At 41.2% G+C, this 23,554-nt stretch overlaps 2 protein-coding genes across 2 annotated transcripts in view; one reads left to right on the top strand and one right to left on the bottom strand.

The window, feature by feature from the left end:
- GNAZ (G protein subunit alpha z) overlaps positions 1 to 21,800 on the top strand; it is a 30,129-nt gene extending 8,329 nt beyond the window's left edge. The window contains exon 2 of the mRNA XM_054392469.1: positions 21,456 to 21,800. Within this exon, the coding sequence (XP_054248444.1) occupies positions 21,456 to 21,800 (345 nt within the window). The remainder of the gene's footprint in view (positions 1 to 21,455) is intronic.
- Positions 1 to 23,554, bottom strand: part of RSPH14 (radial spoke head 14 homolog) — a 69,442-nt gene that overhangs the window by 38,395 nt on the left and 7,493 nt on the right. The window lies entirely within an intron of this gene.

Here is a 23,554-nt window from a genome sequence, read left to right on the forward strand (position 1 = left end):
ATAAGCATGTCCCTGCCAGCTAACATACACAGTCACTGATACATGATCTCAGGAACAACCTTTCAGTTTTTAAATAGATGCTTTACTGGTGCAGGGGAGAGTGGGATACAGGCTGCTTCTTCCCCAGACATTATTTACAGAAGCATGAAGGAAATCCCTTTGGTTGTGTGGGTGGAAGAGAAGAAAGGTGAGATAAATTTTATTTATTTTTCCCTGTGCTTTCTGCTTGCTATTTATGTCATAGTTAGCACCACACTGTGCAAAAGCAGACTTGATTTTTAGCCTGTCTTAATTTTACTATGCATTTCATGCATTGCTTTGAAGTAGCCTGATGTTACCATAGCCTTGGCAACAAGTCTACTTGAGAGTTCCAAACCTCCCTCTTTTCCTGTGCCGCTCCCTCTCATTCTTGGGAGTCCCCTTTTTGGGAGCGGTCGAGGCGACATCGCAGAAGCAGCATCGCTAAGGGCTGCACGCTAGATCAAAGCTAGACCGAGCTAGACGAGAGACTTTCCTGGCGGCGGGCAGGCACGGTTTCAGCACACAGCCCCAGGCACGAACTGTCCGCAAAGCGCGGAAGAGCCGAGGCGGCTCTGCTCTCACCCAGCGCGGGGATTGAAACGGCCCCGGGGAGCGCCGGGACGCGGGCAGACGAGGCGCGGGACCGTGCAGCAGATCGTACAGGCAGCGCCAAAGCTCTCTCCCAGACCCAAGGTAAGCCAGCAAGTCCAAGCAGCTTCAAGTTCAATCGAGTGGTGCAGTGCTACGTCTGAAGGATGGGTGTCATCCAGAGGAACCTGGCCAGGCTGGAGAGGTGGGCCGAGGAGGATCTCATGAGGTTCAAACAGACAGTCCTGCATCTGGGTTGGGGCAATCCTCAGTATCAATCCAGGCTGTGGAATGATGAGATTGAGAGCAGCCCTGCAGAAAAGGACTTGGGGGTGCTGGTGAGGAGCTGGATGTGAGCAGACAGTGTGAGCTTGCAAATGGCAGCCTGGGCTGCATCAAAAGCAGCATGGCCGGAGATGGAGAGATGGGAGGGAATTCTGCCCCTCTGCTCTGCTCTGGTGAGACCTCACCTGGAGCGAAGCATCCAGCTCTGGAGCCCTCAACACAGGAATGACATAGACCTGATGGAGAGGGTCCAGAGGAAGGCCACAAAAATAGAATAGAATAGAATCGAATCGAATCAAGAAGGCTGGAAGAGACCTCAAAGATCGTCGAGTCCAACCTGTCACCCTACACCTCATGACTATCTAAAGCATGGCACCAAGTGCCATGTCCAATCCCCTCTTGAACACCTCCAGGGATGGGGACTCCACCACCTTCCTGGGCAGCCCATTCCAATGGCCAACCACTCTCTCTGTGAAGAACTTTCTCCTCACCTCCAACCTAAACCTCCCCTGGCACAGCTTGAGACTGTGTCCTCTTGTTCTGGTGCTGGTTGCCTGGGAGAAGAGACCAAACCCCTCCTGGCTACAACCTCCCTTCAGGTAGTTGTAGACAGCAAGGAGGTCTCCCCTGAGCCTCCTCTTCTCCAGGCTAAACAGTCCCAGCTCCCTCAGCCTCTCCTCATAGGGCTTGTGCTCAAGGCCTCTCACCAGCCTCGTTGCCCTTCTCTGGACATGCTCCAGCAATTCAACATCTTTCCTAAACTGAGGGGCCCAGAACTGGACACAGGACTCAAGGTGTGGCCTAACCAGTGCTGTGTACAGGGGTACAATGACCTCCCTGCTCCTGCTGGCCACACTATTCCTGATGCAGGCCAGGATGCCATTGGCTCTCTTGGCCACCTGGGCACACTGCTGGCTCATGTTCAGGTGGCTGTCAATCAGTACCCCCAGGTCCCTTTCCACCTGGCTGCTCTCCAGCCACTCTGACCCCAGCCTGTAGCTCTGCATGGGGTTGTTGTGGCCAAAGTGCAGCACCCAGCACTTGGACTTGTTGAATGCCATCCTGTTGGACTCTGCCCATCTGTCCAGCCTGTCAAGGTCCCTCTGCAGAGCCCTTCTACCTTCTAACAGATCAACACCTGCTCCCAGCTTGGTGTCATCTGCAAATTTACTGATGATGGACTCAATCCCCTCATCCAGATCATCAATAAAGATATTGAACAGGATGGGGCCCAGCACTGATCCCTGGGGGACACCACTAGTGACAGGCTGCCAGCTGGATGTGGCACCATTCACCACCACTCTCTGGGCTCGGCCCTCCAGCCAGTTCCTAACCCAGCGCACAGTGCTGCTGTCCAAGCCACAGGCTGACAGCTTGGCCAGGAGTTTGCTGTGGGGGACAGTGTCAAAGGCCTTGCTGAAGTCCAGGTAGACTACATCCACAGCCTTTCCTACGTCCACCAGGCTGGTCACCTGATCATAGAAGGAGATCAGGTTGGTGAGGCAGGACCTGCCCTTCCTAAATCCATGTTCGCTGGGCCTGATTCCTTGGCCATCCTTCAGGTGCCCAGTGATTGCCCCCAAGACAATCTGCTCCATGATTTTCCCTGGCACTGAGGTCAGGCTGACAGGCCTGTAGTTCCCAGGTTCTTCTGTGCGTCCCTTCTTGTGGATGGGTGTCACATTGGCCAGTTTCCAGTCCTCTCCAGGGACCTCTCTGGTGAGCCAGGACTGGTGGAAAATGATGGAGAGAGGCTTGGCCAGGTCATCTGCCAGCTCTTTCAGCACCCTAGGATGAATCCCATCAGGTCCCATGGACTTGTGAATATCCAAGTGACTCAACAAGTCTCGAACTAATTCCACATGGATTTCAGGAGTACAACACTGCTCCTTGACCCCATCAACCAGCTCAGGAGGCCAGTTATCCTGAAGTCCTCCTGCCTTACTGTTGAAAATGGAGGCAAAGAAGGTATTTAGAATCTCAGCCTTCTCCTCATCCTTAGTTACAATGTTACCCTCCACGTCCAATAAAGAGTGGAAGCTCCTCTTGCCCCTCTTTTTAGCATTAATATATTTATAAAAAAGCTTTTTGTTGTCCTTCACGGAAGCAGACAGTTTAATTTCTAACTGTGCTTTTGCCTCTCTAATTTTTCTTCTACATGATCTAACAACATCCTTAAAATATCACTAGTTGCCTCCCCCCCTTTCCGAAGGTGATAAACCCTCTTTTTTTCCCTTAAATCCTTCAGGAGCTGCTTGCTCATCCAGGCCGGTCGTCTTCCCCGCCGGCTCGTCTTACGGCATGTGGGAACTGCCAGTTCCTGTGCCTTTAGGAGCTCCTGTTTGAAGTAGGTCCAACCATCCTGGACCCCTTTCTTCTTAAGGGCTGTTACCCAGGGAACCTTCCGAATAAGTTGCCTGAACAACCTGAAGTTTGCCCTCCGGAAGTCCAAAGTGAGGGTTCTGTTACTGCTCCTCCCTATTTCCCTGCATATTGAAAACTCCACTATCTCATGGTCACTGCACCCTAGACAGCCTCCAACCATCACATCTCCCACCAGCCCTTCTCTGTTTGAGAACAGCAGATCAAGCAGAGCCTTGCCCCTGGTAGGTTCACCTAAGAGCTGCATCAGGAAGTTGTCATCCATGCACTCTAGGAACCTTCTGGACTGTCTCCTCTCTGCTGAATTAAGTTCCCAGCAGATGTCTGGTAGGTTAAAGTCCCCCACAAGGACAAGGTCTGATGATCTTGAGACAGCTTCCAGCTGCTTATAGAATATCTCATTGGCCTCCTCGTCCTGGTTGGGTGGTCTATAACAGACTCCAACCAGGATGTCAGTTTTGTGTGGCCTCCCTCTGATTTTAACCCACAAGCATTCAACCCTTTCATCTGCAACCTCAAGTTCTGAGGCATCAAAAGATTTCCTAATATACAGGGCCACCCCTCCTCCTCTTCTCCCTTGCCTGTCTCTCCTAAAGAGCTTATAACCCCCCAGTGCAGTACTCCAATTGTGAGAATCGTCCCACCGTGTTTCTGTGATGGCAACTACATCATAGTTCTCCTGGTGAACCAAGAGTTCCAGTTCCTCTTGTTTGTTGCCCATACTGCGTGCATTGGTGTACATGCACTTCAGCTGGGCTGCTGATTTCACCAGTTTGTGTGGTCCTCCCTCCTCTCCAGGGAGACTGGTTTCCACACCCACCCCCTTCAGACCTAGTTTAAAGCCCTCCCAATGAGTCCTGCCAACCCCAGTGCCAGCACCCTCTTACCCTTTCTAGATAAATTCAACCCATCTTGGTCCAGCAGGTCGGGTGCAGTAAGAGTTGCCCCGTGATGAAAGAAGCCAAAATTCCGCTGCTGGCACCATCTCCTAAGCCAACTGTTGATGGTGTGAGTTTTCCTGTTCCTCTCAGTGTACACCACTGCTGCTGAGGGAACTGAGCAGAACACCACTCGAGCTCCTGCCCCGTCAATCGATTTCCCAAGGGCCTTAAACTCCTTTTTAATCTTCCTGGTGCTGCTCTTTTCAATTTCTTCACTTCCAGCCTGGATTACCAGCAATGGGTAATAGTCAGAGGGCTGGATTGGTTTAGGTAACAAAATGATCAGGGGGCTGCAGTATCTCTGCTATGAGGACAGGCTGAGGGAGCTGGGGGTGTTCAGCCTGGAGAAGGCTCCAGGCAGATTTAATTAGCAGCCTTCCAGTACCTGAAAGGGGCCTCCAAGAAGGCTGCAGAGGGACTGTTTGCAAAAGCCTGCATTGCCAAGATGAGGGACAATGGCTTGAAATGAGAGGAGACTGAGACTGGATGTTAGGAACAAATTCTTTGGCATGAGGGTGTTGGAACACTGGATCAGGTTGCCCAGGGAGGTAGCTGAGGCCCCATTCCTGGAAATACAAGAGATGTGTTTGTTTCTGGGGATACTTAGCTGTAGATTGGGTTAACATATCTGTATGCACTTCTAAGAGCAAAAATGGTGTAATTAGTTTTAATAGCTCAATGAAATATAGTATGCAAAGGAAAATAATATCAGTCTTTTCTCAGTCAACTTGAAAAATTCTGTTTTGTGAAAATATTATGGGCTTAAATTATATTTTCCCCTTCATCCTGTTACCTTGTTTAAATAGTTCTTGCTGTTTTAATCTGCAGTCAAGTCGGGAGCTGTAGTACTCTGAGCGTAGTTACAGTTTCTGCCTACTAGGAGAGGAAGGAGAGAAACCTGTAGGCTACTTACAGAGTGTTCATGTTTCCACAAAATAAGCTGCAGACTTTAGTAAATATTATTTACCAGCTCCTCCCCTCTCCTCACTAGGAATGCAGAATTACATTCCTCAAAACAGTGATCCCACCTGGGACAAGACTTCAGGCACAGAGTGATCTATGGTGGCTGTAAATTCTCTTTGAGGTTGCTGTTAAATAGAAGCTAGGTGGTGGTGTCCTGACTAAAAAGGTCTTGACAGCTTTTGTAAAATGTTGTTCTGCTCAAGAAGAGATTTTAAAACAAAAAGGCCACAAGAAGTCAAAGAAACATCATCTCGTTCTGAGAATACAACAGCCAGTCTGTACTCATATAAGCACATTCCTTCTTCAAACATCAGTATTTAAAATACAAAAATGCATCGACAAAAAAAAAATGTTGAGTGAATAACTGAGAAAAGCACTCAAGGAAACACATCTTGGAGAAGTACTCTAACTTTAAAAACCAACAAATCAAACAAAGAACCTACAAAAATTTCAGTCTTCAGAGCTTGACTGGTGGCACTGGAGCTTAGTTCTAACTAAAGACTGCAAAACTGCTATCCTAAAGTGTATCTCAAACCTAGCTGGAAATCAGTGCTCGTTCCAGGAAGTCCACTTCAGCAGGGAAATTGCTGGTCTTCCCCAAGATACAAGAGGAGAAAAAAAACGGAGTTTTTTTTCTTTCTTTCTGTAATGAAATATGCAGGGATGTTCTTGTAGCACTGCCATCTCTGGAGACAAATTGATTATGAGCTTTCCTGTAACCATTTCTCTGGGATCAAGAATCACAAGGAGTGTCAGAGCTTTTCTAGAAGCTTTTAAAGCTGAGTAGCATAAAATAGACACAGATGATAAACTTTTACTGTGGTCTGCTGTGATACCTGGATGAATTATGGCATGTGCCCAGGGCACTTCCTTTATTTTCTGAACAGGAAGAATTTTAAAATAATGTCCATGGTAAAAGGTAGTGACAGAAATGATTGTTTCTGATTATTGCTACTTTAAAGTACATTTTCAAAGCTACCTATTCAACAAGGTATCCTTAATATACGGCACAGCCCTTGTCTCACAGATAAGGGGTATTTTCTTTCTCATTCCTTTGCAGATTTGAATTAATTTGAAATGTGCAAATTGCTGTGCTAATATGAACAGTTCAACTCTTATTGGGGAGAGCTGATCAGCCTCTAATGGCACACAATGATCTAAGCATGTTTCTCATCTGGAATGTATAAATCTGAGGAGGAAATGCAGCTGAAAGAGTAAGAAGGTTGGGAGGAAGTTTAGCTTGGGAAGCAGTGTGGGTGGAGGATGAAATGGAGTGGGGTTTAAGGGATCTGGTGAAATCAAATAATCGAGTTAGTAAATGGAGAGTATTGGTGTAATCTTGTTTTGAACGTCTTGTTTCTGGAGATTTTGATTCAGGCCTTTTACTGATGGTTTTTCCATGGATTTGCTGCTTCAGTCAATGAGTATAATAGTTGGTCTAAGATTGATGAGGGTTTATGTGATAAATAAGACTGTCAGCTTTATGAGCACTGCCATCATCTGTGGCAGAGGGAGGAACATGTGAAGTGAACGGAACATAGGATTATAGGAAAGCAGAGGAAATTCACATAGCTAAAGCAGCTGAATGCTCCTCTGAAGAACTGTGCTAGGTCCTGCCACAGGCCCAGGTTCCTTTTGCTTCTGAATCAGTTTAAGTGAAGACTTTCATAGTTAATCCCACATTTTTTCCTTACTCTCCTCAAAGGAACTAATTTGACATCCTGTAATTTGATTTATAGTGGGCCTGATTACTCAGAGCTACACCAGGTATCAGTGATAGCTTGAAAAAGCAACTGAACTTTGTTCAATAATTAAATATGTATGCTGAAAAACTGGATTCTAGAAAATTAAGTACTGGGTTCTTTATAACTATAATTTCTCATTGTATGGATTGTATCATTACCTATTTATAAGTTGCTTTTAATAGAACCTCTTGATCTGACAACATGCTGTGGGAACAAATGTAGCCAATGAAATATTCAGATACAGTAATTATAAGCTTCAGAAGAAACTAGTAATTGTGTCCTTTGAGCAGTTTGTAAGTAGTAAGTTTATAGTAAAGCATGAGTCTGCAATTTGAGTTGTGACTTTAAAGAAAAATATTAACCTGCACATGACATTGTCCATCCTAAGACAGAGGTCAATAAAAGCCACTGTGTTGATATATCATGAGATTTACATGAGTTACACTATCCAGGCAACTCTGATTCCAGTCTCTGACACTTGAGCATTTAGGGCTGCAGTTTGGATGTTTTTCCAGACCACAGAAAGATATTTTTGTGTCCCATTCTGGAGTAAGTTTGTGTCAATTACTGAAGTAATTACTTTTAGAAATGCCTTCAGAAATATCACAGATACATGTCATGTATCATTCATTCACTCATTCTCTCTTCATGGCATGCTGTGTGTTTCTGGGTGTCTGTGGTGGTCACTAGCTCCTGGGAGGTTCATTTCATACTCTGTGATGGAAAATCTGACAACACTGAAGATGAACCTTGACCTTGATTCAGTGTCTAATTTTAAGTCAGTGCTAAAAGCAGAAATCTTTCTGTGCTAGCTGGGACTGAAAGATGAAAGTTGTTGAAAAGCTAGTAGATAGTGGACCTCTAACATGACTGTGAACTGACATTTCATTTGTGGCAAATGGTGTCTGGGTAATGTTCTGAATGGTCTGTCATAAGTTTATTTTAAAAGATATTTGCATTTCTTGGAGAAATCTTTATTATGAACTAATTCTTTACTATTAATAGTCCATAGATTTTATATTACTTTCTATACCTTATGGATGACTGTAAGTGAAAACCTACTGTTCTTGCCTAGAGCAAGCAATGTGATTGTTCAACTACAATGCTGTTTGTTGGTGCAACACAGAGCCACGTGCTGGTAGTTTCAGTTTTGCAGTGCTCTGCTAACATTGCAAGAAATGTTCCAGATTTACAGTGAACCAAAATGGATTGACTCAGCCTTTCTCTTTAACTGATGAAGTCTTTCCACCTATATTACAGACTCCAAATCTGTGTGCACAGATGGCAGTAGTGAATCTCTCCCTTTTGCCAGGTGAAAAGCTGTGAGGATGTGTAGATTTGATTACTTCGTGGCTCGTTTCAGCTGAATCTGGTAAAGCATATAATGAAATGGGGTCAAAAGGAGCGAGATGGCTTATTAACCCAGCTGGTGGGGTGCTGAACTCTGCTGAATAAGCACCCACCCACATATGGAAACTACTTAAGGTGAAGGCTTGAGACACTGGGAGCGCCTAGTATTGGAGCAGGAGAGATCAGAAAAGAGATAAGAACAGTCTAAGGAAAAAGTGTGTGAATCATTCTCAATGTCTACACAAAGTGCAAGAAATGATCTTCTCAAAGGCTGAAGAAATTCCACAGCATAGTAATTTTTTTTCCCCCAAACAACTTCAGCTGCAGTGCTTTATACCGACAAGATTTATAGCATCTGACCACAGTCTGGTTGCTTTTGGGTTTCTTTTTTCTTTTTTTTTTTTTTTTTTTAATTCAGTCTTGGTCAACCAAAATAATTGTTACTACTTTGCAGCCCAGCAGACTAAAGCTTCCATTACAAACAGGTGAAGCACTTCTCAGAATACATCACCATTTCTTTCCTTTCTTACTCTAAAATAACTTCATCGAAATTGTCTCTTGAAACTGACTTAATCTGAATTCCAGTAATGCTGCTTAGACCTGGAAGAATTTATTGAAAGTGAAGACAAGATTATTCCATTCTCTTGCACTCCTTGGTACATTTCTCAGCTTATGCATGAAAGGCATTGAGGCTTAGACCCTCAATTTGGTGCTGTTTTGCATTTTTTTTCATTTAGCTTTCCTTCTCTGTTCCTTTTAATTGTTGACTTTGAACACTGACTTATGTGCCCCACAGACTTTATGTTTCTTCCGGGTTAGTAGGAGGCAATCTCAAGACCAGCATGATGGCAAAAGTTAAGTTAGAATTATAGACAAGGCTGCCACAAGATCTGAAGTAAGCACTTGCACCTGGGAGTGTGCTATGTTAAGCTTGCAGCACAGATGGGATAAAAAGGGAAGACAGGCATTGTTCTCACAAGAGCTCTAACTGCAACAAACTCTGCAGGCATCACACCTAAAATATCATTAAAGATTAAATAAAAAAATAAAAGCTAGCACTCCAGTAAGCTGCCTAACTGAGTGGGTCCTTCTCCAGATGTCACACAATCTGAGAAATTCTCAGGTTTTGTGGGTATTCTTTTTTCCCCTTCAGTGTATTTCTCAGTATGAAATGGTATTTACCTTTTAAAAGTATAATAAACTGCTTTTATTGTTCAGATACTACTGAAGAGTGAAACTACTGGCCAAGTTTTTCTGGTGAAAACTGCTTCAGTGTCAAAGTGGGTCACTTTTCTTTCTTTTTTTTTTTCCTGGGTCTGAGAGAAAGTCTCCTTATGCTCCTGTCATTCATACAGTGGTGGCAATGCAGATTATTGAAGATCAGTACTTCTAGTTTCAAGACCTTCTGCCTGCCTATTTGGTGAGAAACACTCACTGCTTCCAATGATGCTGAAGGTTGTAAAACACGCACTTTAAAAAAGCCCAGCTGGACAAGACTAATGGGAAAAGCAAAACTGTCTTGGAACTGTAGCAGTTCTACATGCGTTATGTAAAGGAGGAGTTTTCACATACAGAGAACAAAGCAGCTGATTTCTGATGAGCTGCTCTGACAGCTGTAACACACCAAACAGTTGTACTAGGTGACAGCAAGTATCTGCAGTAGTCTGTGGGCAGCAGTGGCTATTTAGGAGAGAACATGGGGACAGATGAGGCATACGCTTCCTGCAATATATCCTGCCAGAGAGTTGAACCAGGGATTCTCTAAGTGCCCTTTTAATTGAATTGCTTTTTGAACTCAATTACACTTTTATGACTTTTACTATTATTATTGTTATTATTCTCTAACATCTCATGATGGAGTTTTACATTTAATTATGCCCGGTATGGAATGAATTCTTGTCTGCTGTCAGGTAAATGCATTTGATATTTCTTACTGCTTGCACTGTAAGAAATGGTGAAAAAAAATCATTCACTATTCACCATTTTCATACCATTCACAATTTTATGAGCCTCTGCTGTGTTCTCTCTCAGCTGTTTCTTTTTCCCAGCTGAAGAGAATGGGTTTAATTTTATTTTCTTCATGTGCTAGTCATTCCATACCTGTGATAATTCTTGGTGGGTTTCCAATTCTATTAAATGATCATTTATCTTACCTATATCTATTAGCTTTCATAAATATTCAGAGCCCTGTTTTAAAGCTGGGCTTGATGATATTGAAATGAAGACCTACTCACTTGAGAAATCATCTTTGCTTTATATTATAGTTCAACAGGTTGGACTCTTGTGACTGATATTTCATATTCCAAAGGAAGCACATTCGCAGGCAGTGGATTTTGCAATCGGTCCCTCTGCCATTGCTCTGGTACACAAAATGATGAGGTTTACTAATGCATGCTAGTGGTGAAAAGTTATGGAGTTCTTTCATTGCCAAAAAAATAACATTCTCTTATGTAAGCAATATCTTGTTTCACTCAGTTGAGACAAACTGAGTAATAGGAACCAAAGAAGGTGCAATGAGAAGCATTGTTTCTTTACACAAAATCCATCAGCCAGGGCTTGGTGGATGGTCTTAACCATACAAAAGTTAATCAATAGTCTGCATCAATCAATAAACATTTGTCTTTTTACTTGCATATTCTCATGTAATTCTCATGCAGATCTCTGCAGCATTTGAATAACAGGGCCTACTCTAAAGTTCAGAGAGCTTGAAAGAACAGAAAACAATAAAAAAAGTTCATTCCATAAAGGCCAAAACTCCATTCTTTGATAATTTCCTTTTCATCCTGCCTCACTAACAGGATAGTGAGAGTGTAGTGCAACTCCTCCCATCAAAAGGATAGCTCTTATGTATGAATTTGCCTCTTTGGGAGGAAAAGGTTGAGACCTGCTCAGAACTACATGTATAAAATTGTCTTCTTATTTATGGATTCAACTCTAAGTATGCTTTTATATGTCATGGAATTACAGCTACAAAGGCTGGATGTGATCTCTGAAGGTCGCTCATCCTATTGCCCCAGCTGAGGCTGGACTGCTGCCCACAGGAAATAAGGGCAGCTATGGCTTTACTTAACTGAGTGAGGAAAACCTCTGTGGATGAAGATTTCACAGAATTTGTAGGCAAATCATTCCAGTTCTGTGCTTGTCCTCTAAGGATTTTATTTTTGCTGGTACCTGGTCTGAACTTCCCAAGCTGCAGTTAGAGGGCACTGCTGCTTACTCTTCCATCTGATACTGCTGGGAGGAGTTTAGCTTCCTCATCTTTCTATCTATGTTTCAAGTAATTTTAGGGTGTTATTAAATCACCTTTTAGCCTCTCTTTTGCCAGCCCAAACGAGCCCAGTTCCTTCAGGCCAACCTTGAAGGTCAGTGCAGTGTTAATTTATTGCCTAGACACAGGAGGCTGATATTAAAGGTCTCAGTCGAGGACAACTCAAGTCCTGGACCACTTTATGCATAAAAAACATGCAGCATTTCAGCGTTGTTGAATATGTACTTGAAACGCTCCTTTTGCCCTTGAACTAAGCAAATCATAGAATCAGTCAGGGTTGGAAGGGACCACAAGGATCATCTGGTTCCAATCCCCCTGCCATGGGCAACGACACCCCACACTAGATGAGGCTGGCCAGAGCTTCATCCAGCCTGGCCTTAAACACCTCCAGGGATGGGGCCTCAACCACCTCCCTGGACAACCCATTCCAGGCTCTCACCACTCTCATGGTGAAGAACTTCCTCCTCATGTCCAGCCTGAATCTCCCCACTTCCAGCTTCATTCCGTTCCCCTTAGTCCTGTCACTACCTGATAGCCTAAAAAGTCCCTCCCCAGCTTTCTTGTAGGCCCCCTGCAGATACTGGAAGGCCACAATAAGGTCACCTCGGAGCCTTCTCTTCTCCAGACTGAACAGCCCCAACTCTTTCAGTCTGTCCCCATAGGAGAGGTTCTCCAGCCCTCTGATCATCCAAAGGCTTGAAAGACAATAAAATCCCAACCCCACCTGAAAATGAATAAGAACTGCTATCAACTGAAATGTGTTAGCAGCAGTAAAAAGGCCGGCCTCTATTGCCATGTCAGGATAAAACTTGCAGATATTCACAGCTGAAGAAGTATGGAAGTTCATGCTACTTTGGCTGTGTTTTCAAGAACTGTGTGATTCTAAGTGAATATGATTTTAATGAGAACCCACTTCAAAAATAGATTTTTCTAAACTCCAGAAATCTGCACTTTGCTTGCAATACTGTACAATGCTTAAAACCAACCCACTCCCCAAAGAAAAGAGGCACTAAATGCTGCTGGTATGCTTCTCAGCACTAAGTCAAGAACTATTTGAATTTGTACTCAGGAAATCTTAATTTTCTGGCATTATCAAAGACACTGAAGATTTACATTGTTTTTGTGGCATGTGTGCCCTCTTAAAACTGCTCACCCCTCACAATAATACAGAGGGATGCATGCTGCAGGCTCCTGTAACCCTTATGTCAAGAGGCTTATGTGGAATAAAGCTTTGTTGACCTTTGAGGCAGTAAAAGGAGAATGTTACCAGTTGTTTGCTGAGCAACTGAAACATAGCAAGCTTTCCTTGAAGGAGAAAAAGCAATCATCCTGCCCACTTGAGTGGCTAAATGGGGGCTGTGAGAAGTGCTATACTCCGTGATGCTGTTTATCTTGTGCAATCTTACTACAGCCCTGGTCACTGCCCTGGCTGGGTGCTGTGTCATGTGTAGGGTTTCATGTCAGCCCGTGCTGACTTTTAAATTTCTTTTGGCCTGCATCAGCTGCAGTAGCATTGCTTTTGCCAATCTACCCTTCTTACTCCTTCCCAGAAACATGCTGTTCTGTCAGGCACCTGGCCCATATTGCTGTTCTGTTCAATACAGCTTTTTATAGAACTTTATTGGACTTGGAATTTTCTTAGGAGAAATGATAAACGCAGCACCTATCACATACATGTTTTATGACTTCTAAATATAATTTTTCTGTACTTCAGCTTGCCCAGAAAATATGTACAACTAGTCACAAGCAATAACTTGATCTACATGTATTTCTCCACTTTTATTCTGACCCCTTCCTTGTTGTGGCACAGCCTTTAATACTGGCCAGACATACTGGAGTAGCCTTTGTCTGGATCTTCCAGCACTTCTGTTAAATGATGAATGCCCCATGTTTTCTGATCCTTGAACTCAGTAACTTTTCCCTTTGTTCTTCCAAGAGTTTTTTGTACATTTTTTCTTTAGGTTCCCTTAGTTTATAAGTCCTAGCAGAAGAACCTGTTGCCCTGTTTGTATGCTTGGAAATCCTCTGGCTTGAAATATAATCCTCCTGTCTGTAAATTCAGTCAAATGTTTCACTCTCCTTAGTAGTACTAAAGAGTGGTTTACTTCAGTCTGTCTTTGGCAGCCACATGTAACTAGTACATAACAACACTTAACTTCTGATGTGCTCCTACAGACAGGGCTTGCCGTTTCAGTGCACACCAAAAAAGTTGCAGAGATCAGTTTTCAAAGATGAATATTGAGGACTCTGTTAAAGTCATGCTGCCAATTAAATCTGCTTTGTCTGCTCTAGTCCAAAGGAAGCCTTAGTAACACTGCAGTCCTTTTCCAGTCAGAGAGATCATACATAATAAAACATTCATCATGTTTTCATTGTCATCCTATACAATAAGCAAGACTAAGGGTCCCCATGTAATTCATGTTCACACTGCCAGATCTGGTTATCAGCTGTAGAGTTTTCTGTAAAGACAGTAGCAAAACTCCACAGGAAATCATTAAAGGAGACAGGATGCTTTAGTGTTGCTTTGGCAGGTTTGTTTTCCCTTTCTTCTCTGAAAAGCAGGTATCAAATATTGACTATTTCTTCCTCTACCTATTCTACATATTCACATACAAACTGTAATTATCTTTAAAACAGGAAGGAATCTATGTGGTAGTTTACAAATTTTGTTTGCTAGTATAATTTTTCCTCCTGATTTGAGGACGAATCTGTTTAGAAAAAAGGGAAGCAAGATTCCTTCACACTTAATAGAGTGGTTTGCCTCATCATATAAATACATATCTTCCTGCTCAAAATCACATAAGATTTTTTCAGAGGCCCACTTCATAAAATCCATGTTCCTCAACCTTCTGTATGCTCCTTTCATAGCAGAAATTCATGGTTCCTCTAAGGTAAATCCTTTCATCATACCTTTCAAGTTCCCTTTATTGCAGTGGCATGAAGTAGAAAGATAAAGCTAAGATGCTAGGTTAGTTTTCCACCTTTCTGCACTTCCAATTCCTCTTATATCCATAGGACACTGAAAGGGATTTTGGTAGGAAGGACAGAAGTAAATGGCAGGTGCATGGATATATCCATATGATAGGTGCTATATTAAGATAGCTTCTCGTAGTTACCCTGACCTCCTTTCTGTTTTGTTTCCTGTAGTCAGGAATTCCTGCAGTGGTTTTAGACTAATATTACATATTAATCTAGCGATGTGCTAATGAGTTTCTCTACTTGTAGAACACCTTAAGCTTTCTGGTGACTTAACACTTCTTAATGAATTCACAACAGGACTGACCCTTCAATGTAATCCTTTCCAATTTTGAGGGTTTAGAATTTCCAGCACTTTCCAGGAATACTTTGGGATCCTAGGGCTGGAAAGAAAGGCAAAACAGTTCTGTCTAGTCACACTTCTATTGGTTACCCTGTCCCTTCTGGGAAATGCCAAGGCTAGAAATAGGACAGCACAGGTAGTGTTTAATCACAGTTTAGTCCTACCTCAGTGAGGTTCTTAATTTTTTTTTATTTGAGAGATATAGAGTGAATTGGATTAAGTCTATTTACCTTTCCCCAACAGATAGTTTCTGCTTTTTGGTTTTTAGTTGAAAGCAATTATTTTTTGTAATTTATGAAATTATCATCTTTCTCCATTTAGACTCACAGCCACCTGATCCTCTGCATCCTTATAGGAGTCTTCCTTTGTAGAACAAAAGATGAATCATACAGGAGTATTTTTCCTTTTAAATCAAGTCTCTCTTACCCAGCACTCAATTAGAGCTGCCTAACTGCTAGGCAGGAAGGGCCTTTCAACTGGCACTCAGTCTAGGCTTTTTTACAACACAAGTATTTTTCTATCCAGGCTCTCTCTTGCTTTCTGCACTGTCTGTATTTTCTTCTGCAAAATTCTGCTTTCCCTCTACCTTCCATTACACATTTATTCAAACATAGTTTGAATTCCTGAGTTGCTTTGGCTATGATGTCTTGACCAATGGTATTTCCTTCAGTTTATTTTGTAGACTGTCATTAGAGTGGATTCTACATTTTTTTGTACAGTAACCTTAAGGAAAAACTAATGTTTGTATCTGACACATTCAACTACCTTTCTACTCCAACATGCCTTCTTCAAATACTTTAGCTTCACCTGCTTTCTTTGGAAGGTTTAGGTTATGGATCTCTAAAGAACACCTTTGAAACCAGAAGGAAGTGTTGATGCCATTTTGTGAAACAGCTCATAGCTATCAGTGTGTGGTAAATGCCAGCCAGCATCACAGGGAAAAGCCTCAGTAGGAAAGTAACAATAGCTTCCCCTGGTTCTCCCAAGGTTTACCGACACTTGAACATCCTCAAACTTTTCTGGAAAGCAAACACTACCATTCCTGTAGCAATTTTAGTCATCATCTTGGTTTACATGGCTTTAAAATGATGCTTGAAAGATGAAGTTCTTCGGTATGCGGTACAAATGGCAGCTAGTTCCCTTTTTTGTCATAGTTTCTTTCTTCATAATTTTTCATTTTTAAGTTCAGAGCTCTCTCAACAGTGACCAGAAAACTTTAATGTGAAAGCTGTAGGGAGATCCTATGTTGCAGTTTGGCTCCATTTACCAAGCATTTTGCTATTTTCATAGTAGGGTCTTTCTTCCCTTTTGAAAACTCCTAGCTGTTTTGGAAGACTTTCTTGGTAAGCACACCTCAACATTTCCAGAGGATGCCCAGGGATATTTCTGTTTGCAAGTTATTGGAAGAGCAGAAGCAGCCATCTGTTCCTTAGCATGTTCTTTCCCTTAAGCAACCAATTCCTTGCTCAGAGAGGAATTTGCCATCAGCCCCTGACAAGGCTGTCTGGGTAAGGCGCTGGCATTCTCTTGCTTATAACCCCAGCTCATGTATCTGTAGGAAATTACAGCAGCACAGTTTTTATAACCACCTGGATATCTACTCCCCCCAGGATTCCTGTACTGGAAAAGACATTGCAGAGAAGAAAAAATGCCTTTCCCTACTGTTATTTTGTCTCCACATCAATAGATTTAAAAAAAAAGAAAAACAAACCTCCTTTGGGAGTTGTACAATAATTAATTCTATTTTTTTTATTATGATGAGCCTTAAACCTCTCAAGTTCACTTTCCCTGTAATATCTACAGTAGGTTTACAATATTGATGAAACCAGAAAGAAGCCTGTTATGTTAGGGGTCTATGAGTGGATACATCATGTATCTTTAGACTCAGTTTCAATGTCAGCCTTTATCTGTGGACATATCACTTCTTATTTAATCAGCTATATCAAGATGCCATATGGCTATAAAAACCTGAGACATGTCATGCATGTGAATGATGCACTGCACAAATCACGAGCTACCACTTAAAACTGATAAAGGCCCGGTCTTGCTATGTATCCTCTGAGGCTTGAATTTACTTGTCATTTAATTCCTGATTAACCTAGTTGCATTTTAACTAAAAGAAGTTCTGTTCAGTTTACTGAAGATTTTTATGACTTTCAGACATTAAACCAATGTAATAATAATATTACATCGAAGAAGAAATTTCTTAGGTGTCAGGTACAAGAGTTTACCAATTCATCACCACTTTTGCAACCATTTAAACCAGTCAGTCCTGTTGTGCATGCTCATTGCACTTCACAGTTTATGGAAGGGTTTTAGCATTGATTTTCTCTTTGGACTACAGACTTCAGTGAGGATTTGGTAGTAGAGGTACAGTATTATGACTCACTACAAAATACAGGAACAAACACAAACCTCTTAAAATGCAATATCCTGTTGGCATGAGTGTTCTGAGACTTGGCCAAAAACCTATATTAGCTCTAAGTAGCAAAAGCTACTAATTTCTTGAATTAAATTTTTCAAGCTAAAAGCTTCTTGTGTGGTTTTATTATCAGCTATGAATTCAGGGAAGGAAAGAAAAGCATGGTTATTTGGAAACAGACCTATGCTGATTTTAGGGGATTATCTGTTGTGTCAGAGATTGCATCATGAAAACAAAAAATAAACCCAACTCTCAGTCAGATTTTTTAAGCCATATTATTACACCTATAAACCTGTCTGTATATAAAGTAAGCTCAAGTGTCACATGGCCCCTACTTTACAAAGAAGAAGTAACCAAAATCACTCAAATACAGGGATTTTTGTAACTTTGCTTATATTTCAGTATACCCTAAGAGGCTTGTGAATTAGATTTCAACATGGTTACATAGTGCTTCTGTGGCAGTGCCAACCACCATGGCACATCTCTGTGCTCCTGGGCTTTTGAAATGACCAGAAACTGCCAGAGCCTGTGGTTTTAATCTGTAAACACTGGAAATACAGAATTATTCATTATAATAACGAAATCAATGCCTTCATGGAACTCTGAGAATGAAGGAGATGGCTCATACCAAGTTAATCCATGGCAAATGAAAAGGAATTGTTACAAATAAAAGGAGGAAATTAGGGGAGGTAAGCTGCAAAGCTCAGGTAAAACAGTCTGCTCACATTTCAGCAACTATGCATGTTTAAGGGGTAATTTCTTCAGGGTGCTGTTCTAGTATAACACTAATGAATCAGTACTGTTGCAGATTTCCTTTGAAGTAATTACAATACATTTTCATTATCTAATAAAACCAAATAAAAAGTAAATTTTAAGTAAATTATATTTTCATATTACTTATAATAAACAGTGAATGATTCTTCTCTCTTCATCTCTCCGGTTAAATATGGAGTGACTTTAGTGAAGTCAAGGGAGATGCAGAACAGTTAGGGCCTAAATACTATTGCTTCTATTAAAAGCCAAACTCATCCTCTCACCTCTGTTTTCCAAAGTGGAAAAGTGGCCAGAATGCTTCACAATCAACAAGAAGAGGAATGTGCTGTGTCACTTGCTTTGGTAGAGGAATATATCACGTTGTAATCTCACAGAAGATTCTGTGGATCATCTCTAGTGCCTTGTTTTCACTGCTTTCTCATATTAAATTATAAAAAAGAAAATGTGAATTCTCTAAATGTGCTTGACCAATACCCTGACCTTATATGTTTATACAGAATGATAAACCACGGAGCTGGTTTCCAACTTGCCCCATTCATTTTATGTGTTTGCAGAAAGTAAATCAAAACAGATACCAAGATAGATGAATGTGCTTTGCTAAGAGCATTGTGAATTGCTGTGACATTTGTGTTCTTTGTATACATATGTTAAAAGAATACTGTGCTTAAAAGTCCATAAAAAGTAAATATACCAGAGGTTTAGATCATGTGTGAATGCAAGAAGTCAAATGAATTCCTCATTTGTTTTTTGTTATCAAAAATTGGTATAAATTGATGATTTATACCTTTTGGAAGCACTGAGAAATCAGGGATTAGTGAGCCCCAGGAGTTTTACCAGACATTTCCAAGATTATTTTTCTCTTATTTAAATAAATAGTACCAAATCAGCTGCTCATACTTTCAGATGGTAAGACATGCTCCTCTTCTCCACAAAACTCATGATCTGTACATATGATGAAACTATTCACTATGTGACTGTGAGATAAAGTGAGACCAGAGACAACAGCCCAGGATGATTAAGAACTGTTTCTGATGCCTATCATTCGCAATTGCCCTCCCTTCCATCATGCCCCATTGTGATGGTTTGAAACTGTCTTTTTAATTTTTCCTTGCAAAGTTCAGAACAGAGAAAGTGAAAGAGTGTAAATAAGTCACTATTGGGTGTAAGAAAGCAAAATACTGATTGTTCTAAACACTTCCATTGGATAGATAGAAATGTTTAAGAACTATTACCCAAAACAAAGTGGGGCACTCTGCACATTCTGCGTTCTGCAGTCGGGGCAGTTGCTGGGCTGTCTGGCTGCTGTTTCTTCTTCTCTTCTGGCTGAAGATAACACACCCTGACCTTGGCAGCTAAGTTAACAACTTTCTGCTCTAACTAACTCTGCTTTCTGTCCAAGGGGGGCCTGGGGGGGAAGCTCCTGGGAGAGGGAGGCCCCTTTGGGAAGGGTCCCCTTTGGGGGGAAGCAAAGGGAGATTGGTTGTGATTTTCTGTTGATTGTATATATTTGTAAATGTTGTGAATTTTGTATACTTGTACATATTCATTGCATTTCATCATAGATTGTAGATTCTGCTTTGTAAATACAGCTTTCATTTGCTTCCAGACTGGACTAGCCTGGGTATTGTTGGGGGGGGGAGGGGGGGGAATTTCAGCTTACACTGACACACCCATACTGATCAATAATGCCTAATCTTAATCAAATCTGCTATATGGACTAAGATGATGAAATTCTATTAAATCTTATGCACTCTTATGATCTGAGAATATTGAAAGTAAGAGATACTCAGAACAGGATATGTTTTCTTAATTTAGCAGGACAGTATTGCAAATTCACTTTGAAGGGAAAAAAGTACATTGAATTAAGAAAATCTAGACTTCGCAAACAGATGAAGCAGTGATCTGAATGGGTTTTGTACAGCTTTTGTAGAGATCACTTGAAAGAATAAACATCTGCATATATGAATCTCTTTATGGAAACCTGAGAGGGAAAAAATTCTGTAGATACTTAGCTTGTTTATTGTTTTTAAGGAAGTTATGATCTATATTGTTGTATATTAAATGCTTTCTTTAGATTTTATCTATGGCTTATCAGCACACAGACTTTACAGAGCTGACTGTACAAAGATTCTTTGCATTTCATGACCAGGGTGCAATAAATTTTGGCATTATCTAAAAAGTGAGGAATAAACCTTGATTCCTTACATCAATGTTTTCAGCAATATAAAGCCTAAACAACAAAAAAAAGGGAGAAGGAACAATAGCTAATATTTTAGCTGTAGGCTACATCTTAACTGTAAGCCTGTCATTTGGGAAGAGCTGAAAGCTTTACAGAAATGCTTCCCATACAAAATCAATTCATCTGGACATGTGAACAGGAATACTGAATTTCATGCCACAATTATCATCAGACTGGTTTCTCTATTTCAATTATTTTGAGAGCTGTGCATTGGACCAGATCTACAGGAAGATAAAGATCTTTTCTGTATCTACTTTTGACAATACTTGAGTGATATTTAACAGTCTAGAATGTTTTCTGTTCAAAACATGACACCTCGATATAAACAGCCTTCCTGGAGGCACGGTACCATGGACAGCTCCGGCTGCATCAGGCCTCTGCCGCAGCAGCGGGTCAGGAGGACTCACAAGGGCCGTTGGTTTCTAAGGGACCTTTCAGCTGAGAGCAGGACTGGATTGTTACTGCAAATACGGAGTTGTGGTGGTCAGCTTACCTTGTTCATGAATAGAGTCTGCCTGCTAAGGGCAACAGGCAGAAAGATGTACGGCTAAACTCAGCTTTCACATGTCAGCACACAGTTGTCCAATTATAGCAGAATGTGAGTCTTGTGCATTCGTTCAAGCTTACCATTGCACAGTGGGGGAAATAAAGCAAAGAGAAAACAGGCAGTAAGTGTGGTGTGCTAAAATACACATCCAGTCGTGTGGGTGTTACAGCTGGGCCATGGCAATTCTGTCTGTTTAAAAAGGCAGTGACAGCAGAAGGGTTCTTTCGTGGGAAGTCCTTAGAAATTGCTCATCCCTTTTATTCAAAGAAAGTTTTTGTAATGCTAACCTAAGCTTGGCCACAGCCACATTTTTGCAAGTTACGTTTATTATTTCTAAATCTTCACTATTAGACTTTCCTCCGTAGTTGCCAAATACTTTAAAAAACAAAGAGGTAGCCTGTACTGAAATGTTCTGTACCAAAATAAGTGACTTAAGGCCCCTGAAATTTCATGATCAGCTAAGATGGGAAGTCAGCAGATAAAATTCTTTCTAAAAGCAGGTTTTGCTAATTGATTATGTAATAATGTATTAATTGATAATGATAATATATTGTGTGCTTTCCACAGTTATGCTGAAACACTCTTCCTGGCGTTTGTTTCCTCTCCTACAGAGTCGGATGGCAGAAAGTTTGCGTCTCTTTGATTCCATCTGTAACAACAATTGGTTCATCAACACTTCCCTCATCCTATTTTTGAATAAGAAAGATCTGCTGGCAGAAAAAATCCGACGCATGCCCTTAACAGTCTGCTTTCCTGAATACAAAGGCCAAAACACTTATGAGGAGGCAGCAGTCTACATCCAGCGCCAGTTTGAGGACTTGAATCGCAACAAGGAGACCAAGGAGATCTACTCACACTTCACCTGTGCCACTGATACTAGTAACATACAATTTGTCTTTGATGCAGTGACAGATGTCATCATTCAGAACAATCTCAAATATATTGGCCTCTGCTAAGAATCCTTGGGCTTAATTTGTTATCCTGAAGTGACAAAAAAGGGGCTAACCACTGCCACTTCTTGTGGATAAAAATGGGGCAATGCTTAGTAGCCCAAGGAGAGAAAAGGGGAATTCTGATCTATGTTCAGAGTTCCTCTTATGCCCCCTTAACCTGCCACATAATTTTTCACCAATATGTGTTCTGGAGAGTGAAAGCCTCCTCTCCACAACCCACCACCACCGCCTTGCCCCCATGAAAAAAAAATTTAAAAACCCCAACCCTAACAACATAAAAAAGTGATTGAGGCCTAACTCTGTGAGTGAGATGTTTTCACCACAGTCACTGCACTTTTATTCCATTTGTTTCATTACATTTCCTACAGTGGGAGTGTTATCATGGTCTATGTAAGAAATAATTCCTTGTCCCATTGTCCTAAAATGTTACTGACGTGAAGATAGAGTGAGTGACAGTTGAACTGGCTTGCAGAGTGTGGAGCAGAATGGTATTGGGGAGGAATGCTAATTCAAACCAGATACTACAGAACAGAGAGCGTAAGCAAAATGCAACATGGCTTTGTAGCAAATGGGCATGCACCCACACTATTGGTACACAGAGCCAAACAGTATCCACACAAACATCATGTAGGCACATGTCTCACAGCATATACTCTATACACACTTCTGCTTTACTTTCCTGTTTATCATGGACTTTCCTGTTTATACCTGGCCTGGTCAAGGAATCGTTGGTGCGCAACTGTTTTGTAAGTTCCAAACTCACAGCTCTTTCTGCTCTTTAGGCTTCAAATATGCAGCAAAACTACATGAAATCAATCTAAGGGTAGGCCAAATTAAGATCAGTGTTTCTTCTACTGGTAAGGAGTTTTATACATCAAAACGGTCTTCTTTTACATCTTTTTTTTTTTTGCCAAATCTTATGGTGTTTCACAAAAAACCAAAACCCAAAGCTGTATTTAAGAAGTAGGTTAGTGTTCCTTTTTTTAATACAGCTAAAAAAGAAAAAAAATCACATGGCAATTTTTAAAATTATTGTTGTAGTGTCTGGATTGCTGAATGTGAAAGTTGCCAACGGACAATTCTGTTCTACTGCTCCAAACACATTCTGGGGATTATAATATTGTACCAGATTTCCCAGAAGCAGGAGCCATGGAGCTTGTGTAGTATATAGCCTCCAAAGTCTTTTTTGTTGGTTTTTAAATTATTTTAAAAATGTGATGTACTATTAGAAGGTTAAAGATGAGCGATATGAACAATAACTAAATGTCTTGATATTTAAATTTAATAATTTAAATTATTTACAGTTTAGTGAAGTTAAGGAAACTGAAGAGATGCATTCCTCAGCTCCAGGTTTCATCTCGTAAAAAAAACATTCCGGCAAAAGTTTGAATGCGTAAGAAGCTCTGTGGGACTACACTGGAAAATCTCAAATGGATCATACAAACCGTAGTCTTTGGTCAGTTGATTCGTTCCCCTGCCATAGAAAAGACTTCTTAAAGACTTCAGTGCAAAGTTGGTGTGTAAATATATGTTTGATAATTGTAAAGCACATATGTACACAGAGACACAGGCACACTGGAAAATAACCTTCTACTTTGGGTCCCCCTATGTGCTATAATTAGGGCAAGAAATCTCAGCCAAGGGCTCTAACAAAATTTAAAACAAAATGGTTAATAACATCAACATTTAAATTGTCCACTTAAATAAATAATTCAAATGATACTGATGTTGTCTATAGTGTGTTCATTAATTGGTAT

This window comes from Indicator indicator, chromosome 26 (genome assembly GCF_027791375.1).
Source record: "Indicator indicator isolate 239-I01 chromosome 26, UM_Iind_1.1, whole genome shotgun sequence".
Classification (NCBI taxonomy): Eukaryota; Metazoa; Chordata; class Aves; order Piciformes; family Indicatoridae; genus Indicator; species Indicator indicator.